Below are 16,817 nucleotides of genomic sequence, written 5' to 3'. Positions count from 1 at the left end.
CACTTGGGAAAGCACTATAAAAATGCTAGTATTCACTACAAATGCAATTCATTAATACAAGTATCCTGTACTTTGTGTGATGCGTGGTGGAGGACAGCTGCGTTGACACCAAACGCATGATGGCACAAAAGCTCTCTGTCCTGCATACTTTCCAATTCAAATGTCTTTTATGGAAGCATGCCAGGCTCTTTGCATACGTTTACATGCGATCTTCAGGCCAGTTTAGTAGGCCAGTGCTTGGTAGCCTGTATTGTTTATTTTAGAACAGATTACCACTATGTGTGTGTAATGTATCTCCCGTCACTGTTGTGTTTAATGTTCTTGTAACAAGGAATCACGCAGTGTGCCATTGAAGAGAAGGGCTTTTCTCAGAAGTGTACACATTGTCAATCACTGGGAAGTACCCATTTCTTGCAGAATGGGCATGCATGCCATTTGCGACATGTACTGTACATTGGTGTTTTAAATCTGTCCTTATGTGGAACCCTGGATTACATTTTCTGAAAAGCACATATCTGAAGTCATGAGCAGTTCTGAGATTTGTATTCATCTCTGTCATACACACATAAGAGGATTTCAAGTGCATCCCTTTCCCTCCCCCCTCCCCCTCCCCTCTCTCCTTCTGTCTGCCATCCCATCTCCCTCCCTCTGTGATGGAAGTCTGTGAGTCTGACACTCTGGTGATTTATGAACACGGGGGAAAAGGTTCACAGTGACAGACACATTAGGCCTCCACCAAATAATTAAAATGCTCCAGCTCTCCAGGTTTATGCCAACATGATGCCAATGACTTCTGTGCTATAACTCCAGTCATGGTCTAATACGGCAAGGCACCATTATAATCATTAGTTTAGATTATGATGATGATTACGCCTACATCAATATGAGCCCCCCGTGAGATTACATCAAATCAAATCATGGATAAAGGCTTTATTTATGTGTATGTGTGTGCGCACTCATGCATGTCTGTGTTAGTGTTGATGCACGCTTGTGTGTACGTGTTTGCACGGGAATGCAATTTGCGTATCATGAATGTGTCTTTGTGCACTTGCAATATATTGCATAAGAAGAGCCCTGCGTGCATGTGGGTCAACAGCAATTCATGGGCGAGTATAACTGACAGCAGAAAACACCATGTTGAGGATTTAAATGGAGAGAAAGGGAGAAAATGAGTTGAAAAAATAAGCAGAGAAAGGAACCGTTAAGCAGAAGATCTGTGGTGCTATGGTGTGTGCGTGCATGTGTTTATGTTCGCATGATGTGTGTTGATCGATTCTATGGGCAGGGATTCAGAGTGATCTGTTTGTGATAATATGTAATGTATAGGGATAAAACCAAGTGTTTACAAAACAGTGTGTGTGTAATGTATACTGTAATGTTCGTGATTATGTGCATGTTTTTGTGTAGGGCTGCAACTATTGATTATTCTTGTAGCAATCATATCTAATTTATATTTTATATACTGTATATCCTATGATGACTAACCACAGCTCCATTATGTACTTAGTTCACTCACTCTTTTGTGTGTGTGTGTGTGTGTGTGCGTGTGCGTGCGTGCGTGCGTGCGTGCGTGCGTGCGTCAGTAACTCACCAGTGATGACCAGCGTGTGAGGGATCCCCGCCTCGTGCAGCATGCGCTGCACATGGCTGTTGTAGAGCGTCAGGGCCTGTCCGTTCCCACTCTGGGGGTTGACCAGCAGCATCACCCTGCAGGGTCTCTGCAGCTCGCCAAACAGCAGCCCTGCAAACAAAACAGCAGCAAACTGAGATATAAGACACAAGGAGGACAGTAGGACACCCAGGGAGGGATATGGAATGACTCTGAGACAATGGTCTATATCAGGGGTCTTCAATGTTGTTGTTTTTTTTAAGCCAAGGACCCCCTTAGCTGAGAGAGAGATGAAGCAGCCAGGGGGCGGCATAGCTCAGGGGTAGAGAAACCGTTATTAGAGCACGAAGGGTTCCCAGTTCAAATCCGGGCTCCCCCTGAGTTAATGTCGAAGAGTCCTTGAGCAAGACTTTGAACCCCTAGTTGCTCCCGGTGAGCAGGTTGGTGCCTTGCATGGTTTCCTCCGCCACTGGTGTATGAATGTGTGTGTGAATGGGTCCCACTACATCAGGGGTGCCCAAAAGGTAGATTGTGATCTACCAGTAGATCATGTTTGCATACAGTATGTAATCACATGGTACTGCTGAGAAAGCTTTAGAGGAAAATCATTTGAAACCTATTTTATCATGTAGACCAGTGTTTCTCTGAAAATAGATGGGAACCAATTTTTGGGGTCGCAGACAAGCCCATTTTTATGGTTTGTACATAAATAGCCCGACCCCTTTTTGTTTCCTTCCTTCATTTCTTTTAGTGATAAAAATAGCAGATGATGCGCGTTGAGACCCGTTGTGAGGTTGTAGATTGTTTTTCCCACTATTAAATAGCGCTTAAAGTAATACTTCATAATGGATGTTTTGTAAGTTTGGGTCCCGGTGTTGGGTCTCAGCTGACAAAGTGTGGGAACCAATGATGTACAGTAGTGGACAGATGTAGGGGGGACATCCTCCTTGTGAATCCATGGACTAGATTCTAATTCTCAAAGGAGATAATGACACAGCTCCAGACTGAACTAGGATGCTACAGACGTGTCCTCGTTAATCAAACAGTTCAAAAACAGTTTACTTGACATTAGAGGATGTGACCTTGCAGTTCTGGGATCCCACACAGACCTACTTGTCTAATTCCAGTGCTATGCCACCACCACCACCTCCTCCCCTTTTCAAAACATCCCACAGCTCTATCAATGTGTGTCGTCTATTCAAGGCTTGGGTTTTACCCTCTATCATTAGCTCGCTTGCCGTTACGTCACAGCACAAAGCTCAGGAATGACAGCATCAAATCAACAAATGCAATTTTTCTTTTTTGTGTTGAACGTGTAGACTGTAGATTATGTGTAGCAGCCAATACGCTGGACAGTAAGGAATACATGTGTGATGACTTGAGAGGTTAACTTGAGGTTGTTAAATGTTAGTAAGACATTTTCTATTGCTTGTTTGGATAATGTTGAGTGAAGCTCCACCCATGTATTTGGGGTTCAAGTGATGACATCGTGCTGCTCTTGCCCATAAATTGTAAGTGCATGGACAGTCTTTCATTTAATGTCACACGTTGGCTGTATGCCCTTATGTCATTCTCCCCGGTTATGACATGTTTTTTCCACAGGTTTAATAAACTACTTGGAATCCAGTCTGACTATGACAACATCAGTCGTCTCCATATTTTGGCAATGATTCAGCCTAATCCGACCTCCAATTGACTTCCAGTATGAAAAAAAAAAAATGATATTTGAGCTGGGGACCCCCCGCTCTGACAAGCACTTGCAATTAAAGGAGTTGAAACGTTTAGTGCATGTTTGACTCTGTTCCATAGATAAAAAAAATAGCTGCTCTACAAGAGGTGTTGTGAGTCTTCCATTTTCAAAATTTCTGCCTGTTATTTATTTCACAATTTGTCCAATGTTTCACCAGTTTTTATAGTATCGTTTGTTAATTGGGTAATAAAAGTCCTTAAATTGTCACTTTACCCAACGGGTTGAGAACCACTCAACTACAGTATAAAAGGTGAACACTGTTAAACACTTCATACTGACGAATAAATGTCGTCGCAAATCATAGTTGCAAAAGAGCAGGATTGACGAGAAATGAATAGCAAACCTACTGCAAAGACATAATATACAGTATTGCTCTGCTCCCAAGATGTGCTTACACAGTAGATGCCTGATCTGCAGGCTTTAAACCACAGCGTGGGAATGGTTCCAGATCATAATTGGATAATCACTACTGAGGTCTTCACCAAAGGAAACGGAAGTTAAAATGGAATGGAAAACCCAAAGGGCCTGCTTTTTCAGCACAGTATCTTAGAATAACACTGCAGGTGCATGATATGTGAGAAAAACAAAACTCAGCTACAATTTCACAGAATAGGGACAATGGTGGTGTTCAATTTCAGCACCACAGAAGAGGACATGTCAAACATTGTGATGTATGTGTCCGTTGTCATTCAGACGTTTCTTTAATTGGACATGGGTTGCTTGTTATCTATTGTCTACCGAGTTGTCATGGCCACAGGAATGATATATGATCTTACAGTATAATATGTTATCTTTCTCTCATAGGTGACCTTGCCTTTGCCATCACAACCTCTACACTTTGGAACAACATTACAGTAGGTTATTGAAGTCAGTATGTACTTTAAAAGATAAAAGAAAATGTACTTCAGCACTAGCTTTCCGTATGTTATCTTTCTCTCATAGGTGACCTTGCCTTTGCCATCACAACCTCTACACTTTGGAACAACATTACAGTAGGTTATTGAAGTCAGTATGTACTTTAAAAGATAAAAGAAAATGTACTTCAGCACTAGCTTTCCGTGCTTTTGTTGTCGTCTTACTGCCATGTTTGTTTTGCTGCCTGTTTAACTTAGTTCTATAATACTTAATTTTGAAACGTTGCTTTGTTTTCATAGTTTTTTCTTTTCCTGATTAAATCCTGAAAATGCTTTTCAACATGGCATATAAATAAAGTTTATTATTATTATTATTATTATTACGAGGGCAGCGGACTACGCTGGGGCCACACAAAACGTCTTGTGTTAAGCCGGGAAAGCATGCCCCACCCAATTGTGCAATTCACGTCGTACCTGTTGTCAAGAGTATTCGCTGTAGGCCTACTGGGACAGTGCAGTACTTCAATCAACAAGTTGTGCACACGGTCATCACCAGCACAGTGAGCACACACTCCAAGTAGAGGTCAACTTGGAGTCACCCGAGGCTGAGTTATGCCCGGGAACGACATACGGTACACACAGAGGTTTCGTGAATTTATAGATACTGTAGATAATGGCAATTTGTCATTCACACTCGCCATAATAATACCGGCCATGTCGGTTGTCTCGACTTCTCCAGTCCAGACATTCCACGACTGTAGGGAAGCATGACACAGCTTCATTACTGTTGGTGAGTAAGACAGACTGCTAGCTTTATGGGGTTGAGCAAGAGGTCCGTTTCTGTCATACATGGTTAGGTTCAGTCTGCCATTCAGACAGAATAGCCTGATTGACTGAGTCATAGGCTCATACAAATAAATGCCTAGATATGGGGTAGCCTAGCGCAGCTACACTATCTATCTGCCATGATATTGTCTGGCTATGCAAGATATGGGGTCTTTGGGGAGCGTAAGGAGGGGTGGAGGGCCTGACGTGTGTGTGCTAATCGATACATTTTAAAAAGCCTACTTCTCTCATGATCTTCATCTTTTCAACAAATGCCAGATACATTTCAACTCCTTTAGTTAATGTTTATCGCATACAGTGTTGACCATCCATGAGTCATGTTCACATTCTTATCATGGATTAACTGTATGTAGCATTGTTTCGACCACATGGAAGGTGAATCTGTGAACTGATGTTATCGTAGGTGCAGTTTTATTGACATACTTTACTTAAAGGCTACTGCAATGTACCAAAATGTATTAGTTCAGATCCTTTTTCTGAAAGTATGTGTAATTGTGTCCTAAAATATTACATGCATATTGAGAAGATATTCCAAAAACCTGTAATCTACACTTGATTTAGGTTTCAGATTCAAAGCCTTTCAGTCACTGATGCGTGATTGGAAATGACACCCGGGCTCCAGGGAAACCCCGCCCACCGAAGCTTTCGATTGGCTGAAGCGGAGCTAGGGAGCGCTCAATTGTAGTCGCTTGGACAGGGCGTTTATCGTGGGCTTGCCCAGGCCGTAACGATTGCATTCACCACGGCTTCGTAAGGCGCGGCCGGCTCTTCGCGGCCACTCGCGCCTGCGGCGCTCGGGGGCGAAGAGCAGGACCAAGGTCCGCTGGCCTTCGCGCCGCTTGCAGTGTCGTGGACAATCGAGCGGCTCCGTCTGGAGCCCGGGTGTCATTTCCAATCACGCGTCACTGATGGGAGTTTTATAGGCTACCTAGCAAAACACACATATTTGGTCTAGTAGGCCTACAGTGGTTTTCAAAGTGGGGTCCACTCCAGGGAACTCTGGATCCATTTAAGAATGTTCTAAATGGACCCTTACAGGTCTTTAATTAACTTGAGTGTAGAAATTGAACCAAATGGACCTGTACACTCAACTCTCAGAGAAAGGTATCATGGATTATAGTTCAAACCTAGACAGCAGAGTCCTGCAACGGGCCGGGTCCCCACGCTTGACGGGTGAAAACGGGCGGAATATTATACTATTAGACATTGCGGGTACGAGGGCGGGTGGTGCGCGACTAAAGACGGGCGGGTGACATTTTATTGCGGTCCTGTATATCTGTGTACATTTTATGTAATAATGACATGATGACAATTCTAATTGGTCAATCACAGTAGTCTGCAGTCTGTTCTTGTTAGCAGTCAATGGCCATGGACAGACAGACTGAGTGGCAGACTGAGTGGCAAAACATAAAGCAGCATGAAGCATTCGAGTTTGGAAGCGCTCCTCCTCACTCCTCAAGACTCCTACTGACTGTTGCCACTCAGTAGGCGTTCCCGCATAACTTCCGGTGCGATGATGTCATGCGCATACTCTCTATGCATACCCTGAATGTACATGTGGAAACTGTAGAATCTAATTGTCTTTAGCAATAGCAGAACAATATTTTTTTTGTTATGCTTTGTGTCAAAAAAAGAAATATCTAAGCAGCTAAGCAGGATAAGCAGCGAGGCTGTCATTATTGAGGAATAACCCCCTGCAGGATTGCATTGCACTGTCTGGATATATTTCTCAATAATGACCACCTTTCACTGTTCACTATCCCTTAGCTAGCTGTACAGTAAGTTGCATGAATACTGTTACTGTGCCTATAAAACGAAGAAAAAACAAACAAATTGCCGGGCATCAAAAAAGCATTTGTTGTGAAGTCTATAACCCAGCTTCTGAAAATGTACCCTGTGAGATATATGATATTTGTATCGGCTTGCTGAGTTTACAGTCATTAACTGAATACGAAGTGAAGATAGCAAGTCATGACAGCTGTTTCAGTTAGGCGTTTCTGTGTGCCAGCATTAAGTTAACTGTACGGGAGCTGTAAGTAGTACGTCACTGCTAGCACACACAGTAAGACCTTAATGAAAAATGCCCACAATTATGTTACTTTCAGCTATGTTTAACTGTCAAGATGGCTCCTGCAAAAATTGTCTATTGGTAGTGCAAACAAAGCCATGTCAAGAATCTCTTAAGGGTATACTAAAAATACCCCCGCTCACTTGTAAAATTCATGAAAATCTCATAAAACTATGTACGGTATAATAATTAATGTTTCAGAGTTGTGGGGATTGTTTTTCACAGTGCTGTCTGTCCAGCAACATGGAATCATTTGAAGCATGTAAGCAGATCTTGGCGGAGCCAAACCACAAAGGGTGTGGAGGGAGGTGGTGGTGGTGAACTTTATGCAGATCTATATTGAGACGTAAGAGGAGAAAGAATGAGCCAGAGAAAGAAAGCAAGACAGAAAAAGAGATATATAGACTGGAAGATTTTATCTTCAAGAATTTAAAGTACATAGTAAAATCCTCAGTGCTAATTAAGGCAGAGACCCATAAGGAGTCCATTTAGGTACATTTCCCACTCTCAAGAGTTGACTTACAAAGTATTTTGCCATGTAGAAAGAATGAATGAAGTAGCGGCAAACATGAATGGAAGAAAGATGTCTTTCTTTACGGAGTCGATGTGGGAGGATGAGTTTTAAGGGGCACCTAAGAAAACATGATATTCACATTGCAACACATTGTGAGTGTGAAGACCTGCTATATTTGCTATTTGTCATACAACTAAGTATAGCCTAATAGGCTTAAGCAGTTAAAAGTTAGGCACAATGTGTTTGTTTGTTTTTTTATTGCCATTTTGTCCTAGCCTATTTTGGTATTTGACTGTGCACGGATTCACCAGGATCTATTCGTTGTGGGGGTTCATAACCACTCTTTTTTCGGAATGGTATGCGTCCCATATGGATATTTTAGGACGGTTCAAATTAGGGAGGAGAGGTTGGAAAGTCAAACTCAAAAGCTTAAGATTTCTCGACTAGCGGAACATTTGCTGCCAATAACTTTGTCTCTCAGTGAAAGTGGAATTTAAAATGAGATTTGTATTTCCTGTATTTAATACAGTATATTCTTCTTCCTTATTTAACAGGAACTCCTCCCAATTTCATAATTTAGGCCTGTGAGACAGACTTTGAATTAAAAAAGTATCAATTTCTAAACTAATACGAAGGCATACGCACTGCAGCAAAGCCATTAAAAAAAGCATACCCTGCCTGCATGTGGAGGAAATGGACTTCCCATCATAAAAAAGCCACAACCACATGTTCTCTTACTGGATAAATAAAATCCTGTCTTTCTCTGAAAGAAAGTAGCAGCTTTGTAGAGTGAATAGACAATTAGCGGTTGTTGTCTGCGTATCTATCAGTGAGTGACTTAAGAGGCAATTTCTGAAATGAGTGAACATTGTTTACTTTTTTGTGCTTGTCCTGATGTAGTCATGCCAAATTCATACTAAGGTTTGGTAAAGCTTGACTGGATGTTGTGAAATTTCAGGGGCAACACTCTAGTTGGATTTAATTAAAACAATGATGTGCTTATGGCATCACATTGACAGCTCACGTTGACAGCTCTGACATAGCAGCTGAAATCCCCAGGGTGAAGTTAATATATAGGCTACTGTATATATGAGAGAGAGAGAGAGAGAGAGAGAGAGAGAGAGAGAGAGAGAGAGCGAGACTGCATATACGAGAGAGAGAGAGAGAGAGACAGTCCCTGTATGTGACAAGACATACAAGAGAGAAGAGAAGACAGATGAGAGTGGTCGGATCTGACATTATATTTTGGTCACTGTCCAAAAGAGGAATCCTCACATTCCTCAGGGAACAAGGTGTCTCTCACACACACACACACACACACACACACACACACACACACACACACACACACACACACACACACACACACACACACACACACACACACACACACACACACACACACACACACACACACACACACACACACACACACACACACACACACACACACACACACAATTTAGAAGCTTTCCGTGTTTTAGACACCTTTATATATAACTGGGACTTCATTGCTTAAGTTGACGGTAGAATTATCTGATAATGTGATCTCTTTTTATCTTTGAGAACAGAGGAGATCACTGCTGCAACGTCTCTGCTTACGGTACCCTGCATTTTACGCCAGAGACTCAGGAAGTTTCATCATTCATGCTTTATTTAAGACTGGATTGGTCACTTGATATTGGTCACGCCCTCAGGAAAGGTCAGTGTCAAGTGTTACACCCAGGAAAGACAAGGCCGGAATGGTGAACTGTGCCAACAACACAAGTAAACTAGAAAGCTAACGAGTCACACTTGAATGAATTCCGTCCTTGTCCCCTTTATGCCCATATATGGAAATCCCTGATGTCATCAATATTAAGCCCATATCTTGGAATGCCCATATATGGACATAATGTGTCACTCTCATGTCGTCTATGATGTCAGACATTTAGGATGTCAGTCATCTCAACTTTTGGGAAATGTTTATAATTTTTGTATTTTCCCATTCAAGTCAAAGGAGAAGATGAATTAGTAAAATGCAAGTCCTGATGAAGCCGGTCGATTTAACATATGGCCGAAGTGCGTGCCACCAAAACTGTGGGAGGAGTGGCGCGGAAAATTAAAGCTTATCCAGAAAGATTCAAAGATGGAAGAAAGTTAGTACTATAGTTTGGTTGCCCTAAAAATAATAGCCAACTAAGCAAGGCAAGCAATATACTGTAGTTGACCAATATTCAATATTTTCGGCTCAACAATGCTCACTCCTAATCTTGCCTAATCCAAACTGTACGCAGGCCAGATGAAAGATTTGCTTCCTGCTTCGCAGTCAGATTTCTTGTGCCGAGAGATGAATTCTTGTGGAAAATATTTTATGATGGTGCAGTATGTCTGCAGATTTAAGTGACTGTATTTACTCACTATAAACCGCTGATCCAAAGTTAGTCTTGGCTGCTAATTCTTTCAATTCTGTTACATCTCTAAATACTGGTTAGGCATACAATTTAGGCATATAAACCAAAAAATATATATGAAAATAAGTATTCAAGAAGGTTGAATATTTGTGTTCTTCAGTAATCACAGAACAAGCCGATCAAAGCATTAACAGCAAATTCTTGGTATTTGAGGTGTTAATATTTCTCTGAACTTTTGGCTATCAATACTGGCTAATAATTTATGTTGGAGCATCTCTACGGAAAAGCAACTAAAATGCAAGTATTGGTTGTTCCATCTCCTTTATAAAAGATGTAAAAGAGAGACGTTACATGAGGTAATAGTGAACTCTCCCCATTGCTCAATACATAATAGATCATAAACCATTGTACTGGCTGGGTCCAGAGTTAATCTATTAGTAATGGCATTGACTGGTTGAGTGCGGCCTGCTTTCTGCTACTGAAACAAAGTCCCTTGAGAATGTGGAACAACATTGTGTCGAACTCACGCAGTAATGGTTGGTGACATCATCATATCACGTTGCCTGAGAACGAGTTACAGTAAATAAGAATGAAATGAAAGAAGAACTTAAAAGTACAATTTGCTGGAAATGCATGACCGTTATTTCATCTAACGCACTAATCAGGAAATCCCAGAACTATTTTTAGTTGCTGCAGCCCAGACTGCACTGCAGGTAAGATGTAATCTTCTGCATCAGGTCAGGTCAGATTGTAAACATGGAACCTGGTAAAGTTTGGGAGGAAACTGTAGCCACTGAGTGAAAATGGTACCATGGTTGTGATTTCTTGGCCTTTTTAGAGGCCATCTTTTTGGGAGATATTTTGACATGCCCTGTTTGGACAGTTTCTTAGCAGGCGAGAAATTTGAGCTCACTAATTCTACCAACTGCACACATTACTACAGATATGTAAGAGAAACATGTACTGTAGTTCTAAAATCGCAGAACGTATCCTTTAATACAGGAGGCTTTTAACTGCATAAATAATTAAAGACTAAAAGGTGCAGTGGTATGGTGTATGACAAATCTCATATATCGATCACATGACTTCAGAGATAATGTGTACCAATTTGTGTGAGTTTTGAACAAAAGTTGTAGGAGTTGTATCAAAATATATGTTTTGGGAAAACACGAAATGGCTGCAAACTAGTCTGGCACAAATGGCTGGGGCCTGTATCTGAAGATGCATCATGGTCCAAGGAATCCAGTGGGGGACAAATCTGATTGTATGACCTAAGGTTCAAGAGTTATAGGTTAAAACGTTCAGTGGGCTGTGGGCCACCATGAGGCTGATTCGAAAAATGTTTCACGCTGATTGGGCCAACGGTGCCGAATATTAACTGCTCACAAACACACACGCACGTCTCGGACCTTCAGCCATCCAGCCTTGCGGAGACAATAATAGGTGACAATGTGACAAAACTTAATAGCTCAATACTTGAATGAAGACATGAATGATTCTCCATTAGTAGCCTAATGGTTGCCACGGTTACACTCCATAGTTCCTCCCTGTGCACCTGCTGACTCAGGGCCCTCCGTTTCTTAACTGGAGAGGTGTTTAAAATCAATAGGAGTAAATCAGTGAACACTGATAAAAATCAGCGTCACTCTTATATCCTTCTTGTCTCCATCAATCCAGTGACGTTAAAATGATCAATCCAGTGACGTTAAAATGATCAATCCAGTGACGTTAAAATAATCAATAAACAGAGATCTTGTCAGTGCTACTCTTGGGAAGTGAGTGGCAATGGAAGTGTATGAGCCACAAAACAGCTTTTTGTGATTTGAGAGTAACTAAGTCCTGACGTCACTCCCGATACCTCTGGGTCACCTAAGTATTTTTTTCTATTGAAAATCCCATCGGGAAATCTAAGATTGCGCCATATAAGAACAGTCTTAAATAAACTAATAATCAAATCAGCCATTGTTGTGTTTTACCAAGTATAAAGTAAGCCTTAGAGGAATAGTTCACCCCCAAAATGATTTTTTTCTATTGATTACTCATGCCATGGAGACTTGAGTTCAATAATATTTTTGAGCGGTGGTAAACCGCTCCAGAGTGGCTGTGCGTGTGTCTGTAGCCTTTTTCCTCAGCGTTTTGCCATAGCAAAATGTGTGTACCGGTACGTAGCATCATGTTTGTCTAGTGATGTCATATGTCGTATGTCTGTAGCCTTTTTCCTCAGCTTTTTGCCATAGCAAAACATGTGTGTGTAGCATATCCTGTACATCCTAGACCCAAATCCTAGCACGACCACCGCTCACTTCACATTGGGTGTGATTTTTTTGTATTTGTCGCACTCATAAGACAACAAATTGTATTTGTCGCACTCATAAGACAAAAAAGGTACTATCGATTCTGGCGAAATCAATGGGGGTAAATATATTGTAATCAAATTACTGTCTTAGGAATGCAATGCTATGCTGTTAAACTGTGCAGTATGCAAAATGCACGCAGAAGTACACACTGCAGGTTTATTGAAGAGACCTCTCTATCGGGGAACATAAAATCACACCCGTGTGAACTGAGCGGTGGTTTACCCATCTCCCCCCCCCCCCCCCCCCCCCCCCCCGGTGTGTGTGTGTGACTGTGTGTGCGTGTGTGTGTGTGCCTGGCCTGGCCTGAAAACAGCGCCCCTCCCTTAACATGTGTGGTCATAAAAGGTACTACACCACAGGCAGGCTACATACAGACAGACACACACCAGAGGCTACATACATACAGACAGACAGACACACACACACACACACACACACACACACACACACACACACGGCCACGCTATGGAGACGGTGTGACCACCGCTCAAAAGAGTGTCAGGAGGGGGCCTGCTGGGAAAGGCTTAGCATGCATAAAATGTAGCCTACTTAAACAAATAATTGGACTGCGTATGTACATTAGACAAAGCAATTATTCAGCAGTGAACATGACATATTAAAAGGATCAAGCTCTGATGAAAAATCCATTGCTATAAATAGCAAATAGATGCTTTTCGTTAAGTACTTGGACACATTTGAGACCATTTACTCTCAAGTAGAGTTAACTATTTTAATAGATGTATATAGCCTGGCCCTGTAGGCTACTAGATCTGTGTTACATTTGTATTTGGAAATATAGACCAGGACAGAAGAATGAAGAATGTCCAAATATATTGAATAATACTCTGTGTATATTGGAGGTCCATCTATTCTATAGGCCTATTGACGGAACGGTCAGGAAGACTTTACTGAAATCACTTAGACTAATAGCTAAGAGACAGTGAGTCTGAGCCTCTGGCAGTATCAGTAGGCCAGTTGTTCCCAAACAATGAGTCGAGACCCATTTTTGGGTCGCCTTATGGGTTGTGAGTAAATGTCCCTTTTTTATGTAACCTACAAAAATAATAATTATTATTATTATTGTTTCAAAATATGTTCAGGTCTTGAGCTGAGACCACCAGGCACATGCACACATAGACATCAAAGGGGGCTTGAGCCCCTGCCCCTTTTATCCGTCTGTAAAAAGTGCCTTCTCCAGAGTCCAGACCTAAATGCAGTTTTCACTATGGTGAAAGAAATGCAAATGCCCTCTTTCCATGCCATACCTGAAGGCAGCATTCAAGAGAATTGCCTTGTCCAAACTCTCCTGAACTTGAATGCAGCATCTTATGTTGAAAGAATTGCCCTCTCTGTGACTCTCTTGACTTGATTATGCTTAGTTCATTGTGGTATCACACACTGAATATAGCCGACCTCCAAGCTCACAATGCGTCACGCTGCGACGCGTTGCGACGCCTTGTGAGCTTGGAGGTCTGCTTTTTTTGATATTTCTACCAAAAGGCCCTTTTAGAAATCTCAGCCCCTGCCTCTCTAACATTCTCTGCACGTCCCTGGAGACCACAATCATAATGTCTCCATAATATTGTCAAGCTTCTGCAACTTGAACAGGGCTTGCTTTATATTCCCCAACTCCGCCCAACATGCTGATATAATTCTGGATTTAACTTGTAGATTTGTCAATTCACCTGGTCTGCCGGCTGCCCACTTTCATTTAAAACATGAATGATTTAGGAGAAGAAAGATCAGGTCTATTTTCACCAGAGACATTTGGCTTCCCCAATGGTTATGTCTCCCAGTAATACAATCACACTGCAAAATGGCCAGGAGCTGTGTTGTATTGCGAACAAAGATAAGGGTTTGGGGGTGAGAAAACTAAGTGGAGCCATTGTTATTCTTGTATGTTGGCTTTCTGGTGAACACAATCATTTATTTCCCATGAGGACAACACTGTATTTTAGGTCAACTTGGATCAGATTAACATGAACATTCTAAAAAGATAACCACACCATCATTTTAACCGTCTGATTCTTCTCTGCTCTGGGACAATGAATGCCATAGTAACAGAATATGTTGCCTCTGTAAAAAAAAAAAAGAAGAAGAAAAAAGAGGGGGGAGGGCAAATTGGGAAACTATCTGGGTCACAGTGTGCCAGATATATGAGTGGGCTTTGGGCACAAGGAGGAAAAGGTTTGTGTAATTTTTCATCTTTGCAGCAAGTGCAACTTGTTTAAGGGGATAATGAGGTGACCAATATCCTCCAGAACATTGTGTGAACTTCTTGTGATGCTGTGAGCGTGTGCATGCAACACATACACAAAAAGTATAAATAATTAAGTGGACTACTCTGCTACATCAATTAGTAACATAAATGATAACTGTTTCTAGTTGTTGTTGTTCTTCCCATTTGTCATTGACACGAAAATAATAGTGTGCATTCCAGTAATGTGACTCCTAGAAAGTGTTTGTCCTTAAAACTAGGATAACCAGAAATATAGGTGCGGTGGGGTACATATAGCACTAAGAAACTGGTATATCCTGTAGCCTGTACCGGTTCCACAGGCTATTAATAAGTGACTAAATTACTAGATACACAGAATAGCCCTTTCTGACTTAATATTATTCAATTAGGCCTATGTATTGGACAGTGGCAAGTGGCAAGTGGCAACGGGAGACACTATAACTTTTGCCAAAATCTTAGCATCCTTATTCACAGGAGGACAATATCACCCCCCCACTACTGCTCAAAGTTAAAAACCATTAGTTTTTCCATGTCATTTGTAAGCTAGGCCTACTGACTCCAGATTTCTCTCTCATCATCAGTAGGCCTAGCCTAGACCCTGACAAGGACTGTCTGGGAGACTGGTAGAACAGATAGAATGTAAACATTTCAGACTGATAATCTCCTTTGAAGACTGATCAAAGATTGACGGTAGCCTAATAGCTTGATTTTGATTTGATAATGCATAACATAATTGTGGCCTATACAATTTACCAGGCTACAAGGAAGTTTGCCATTATATTTTCTCACCTTTTCTCAGGTGTTGCTGTCGGGCCGCGCGCTCTTGGATCACACGAGCCCACTTCTCTGCCTCTGCAAGATTAGCGCGCTGGTCCTGGACCCCTGAGACCCGGTAGCACAGCTCCACTCTCTGCCGCGACCCCCCGGAGCTCATCCATCGCTTCTTCAGTGGGTAGAAGTAGGCTGAGAAGTACGCTCCCATGTCTGCGGTGTCATCCCCGCTGTGCGCCCGAGAACCGACACAGTCCTTCAGGCTGAAGACCACTTTGTTCCGTCCAGCCGCCGTGGAGGGGATCTTCTGAACCGTGAGGTCCTTCTCGGTCAGGCTTAAGGCATATCTGACTTTTCGGGTGCCCGTGAATTCCCCGTACAACACGACCTGGCCGGAGCCGTTGCGGCAGCAGGACGAGTCCAGTTCCGCTTTCTCTGGATCCATCCTGAAAGGAGACGGCACGGGGATCCGCAGATCGGCGTGGCGGGGTCCGGGATACCGCGCACACACTCATGCACTCGGGGGGGATGCGAGCAAACTCTCCGCAGGATGCCAGACTGCGACTGTGTGCGGGCTGATAGTTGTCGCTGCGATATATACAGTTGAGGCCGTTGGACGTTGATGGGCTGGCGAGCGAGTTATGCATTTGGAGAACTGAACCTGGTCGCACGTCGCCACCTAGCGACGGACTGAAAGAATGACCAGGCAGCTAATTCATCCAGGACAGGTCAAAGACATTTTTAAAAGGTCAGTGATGAGGTCAAGATGTTTACAACAAATAGCTAGGCTTAGCTAAATGGTTAACGATGGTTAGGTTGGCTAAAAAACCTCCTAGCTCTTGTCATCATAATGGCCTACTAGTACTTTGTGAGTTTGTGAACTCATTTCAAAAAGTGTTTAGATTAAGGGTAGGCCTACATGGTGAAATAATATTTCACCTTGTACCCTTAATCTAAACACTTTTTATGTTTAAGAGTCCAGACAACTGAAGTGGATTGTGTAATAATCTGTTACCAAATAATCAGTTAATGCTTTGAGAATGCTAATGTTATTGATTTGACTAATAATCAGAATTTCAAACTTGATTTGAATGGAAATGAGGGAACAATGTGAAATTATTATTATATTTACCTGACTATTAGTCAGGTAAATCTGTAACACAAATAGGCCAAGATGTGCACTTCAGGCAGAAAGTGTGAAAACTTGCATATGGAATCTAATCTTGAAGTATAGCAGCTGATGTTAGGTTGTGTAGACAGAGAAATAGATCAAAAGATCAAATGGTGCAATATGAAGAAAGAACAATGCTGTGTGTGTGTGTGTGTGTGTGTGTGGGGGGGGGGGGGGGTCAAGTTTTGTCCAGGGGGAGGGGGATAGCCTATTTACAGTCATTATTGTTGTGTGATGGATTTTCA

General features: G+C 42.1%; 1 protein-coding gene across 1 annotated transcript in view; it reads right to left on the bottom strand.

Moving 5' to 3' along the window:
• Positions 1-15,846, bottom strand: part of LOC308281433 (sphingosine kinase 1-like) — a gene marked incomplete at both ends in the record, with an annotated part of 37,330 nt that extends 21,484 nt beyond the window's left edge. The window contains 2 exons of the mRNA XM_080721610.1: positions 1,592-1,741; positions 15,420-15,846. Coding sequence (XP_080577736.1) covers positions 1,592-1,741; positions 15,420-15,846 — 577 coding nt within the window. The remainder of the gene's footprint in view (positions 1-1,591; positions 1,742-15,419) is intronic.
• Positions 15,847-16,817: the final 971 nt, after the last annotated feature.

The sequence above is a fragment of the Nannobrachium achirus genome (genome assembly GCF_963921795.1).
Source record: "Nannobrachium achirus genome assembly, chromosome: 3".
In the NCBI taxonomy this organism is placed as follows: Eukaryota; Metazoa; Chordata; class Actinopteri; order Myctophiformes; family Myctophidae; genus Nannobrachium; species Nannobrachium achirus.
Note: the sequence above shows the minus strand (reverse complement) of the source record. Positions and strands in the feature narration are given on the sequence as shown.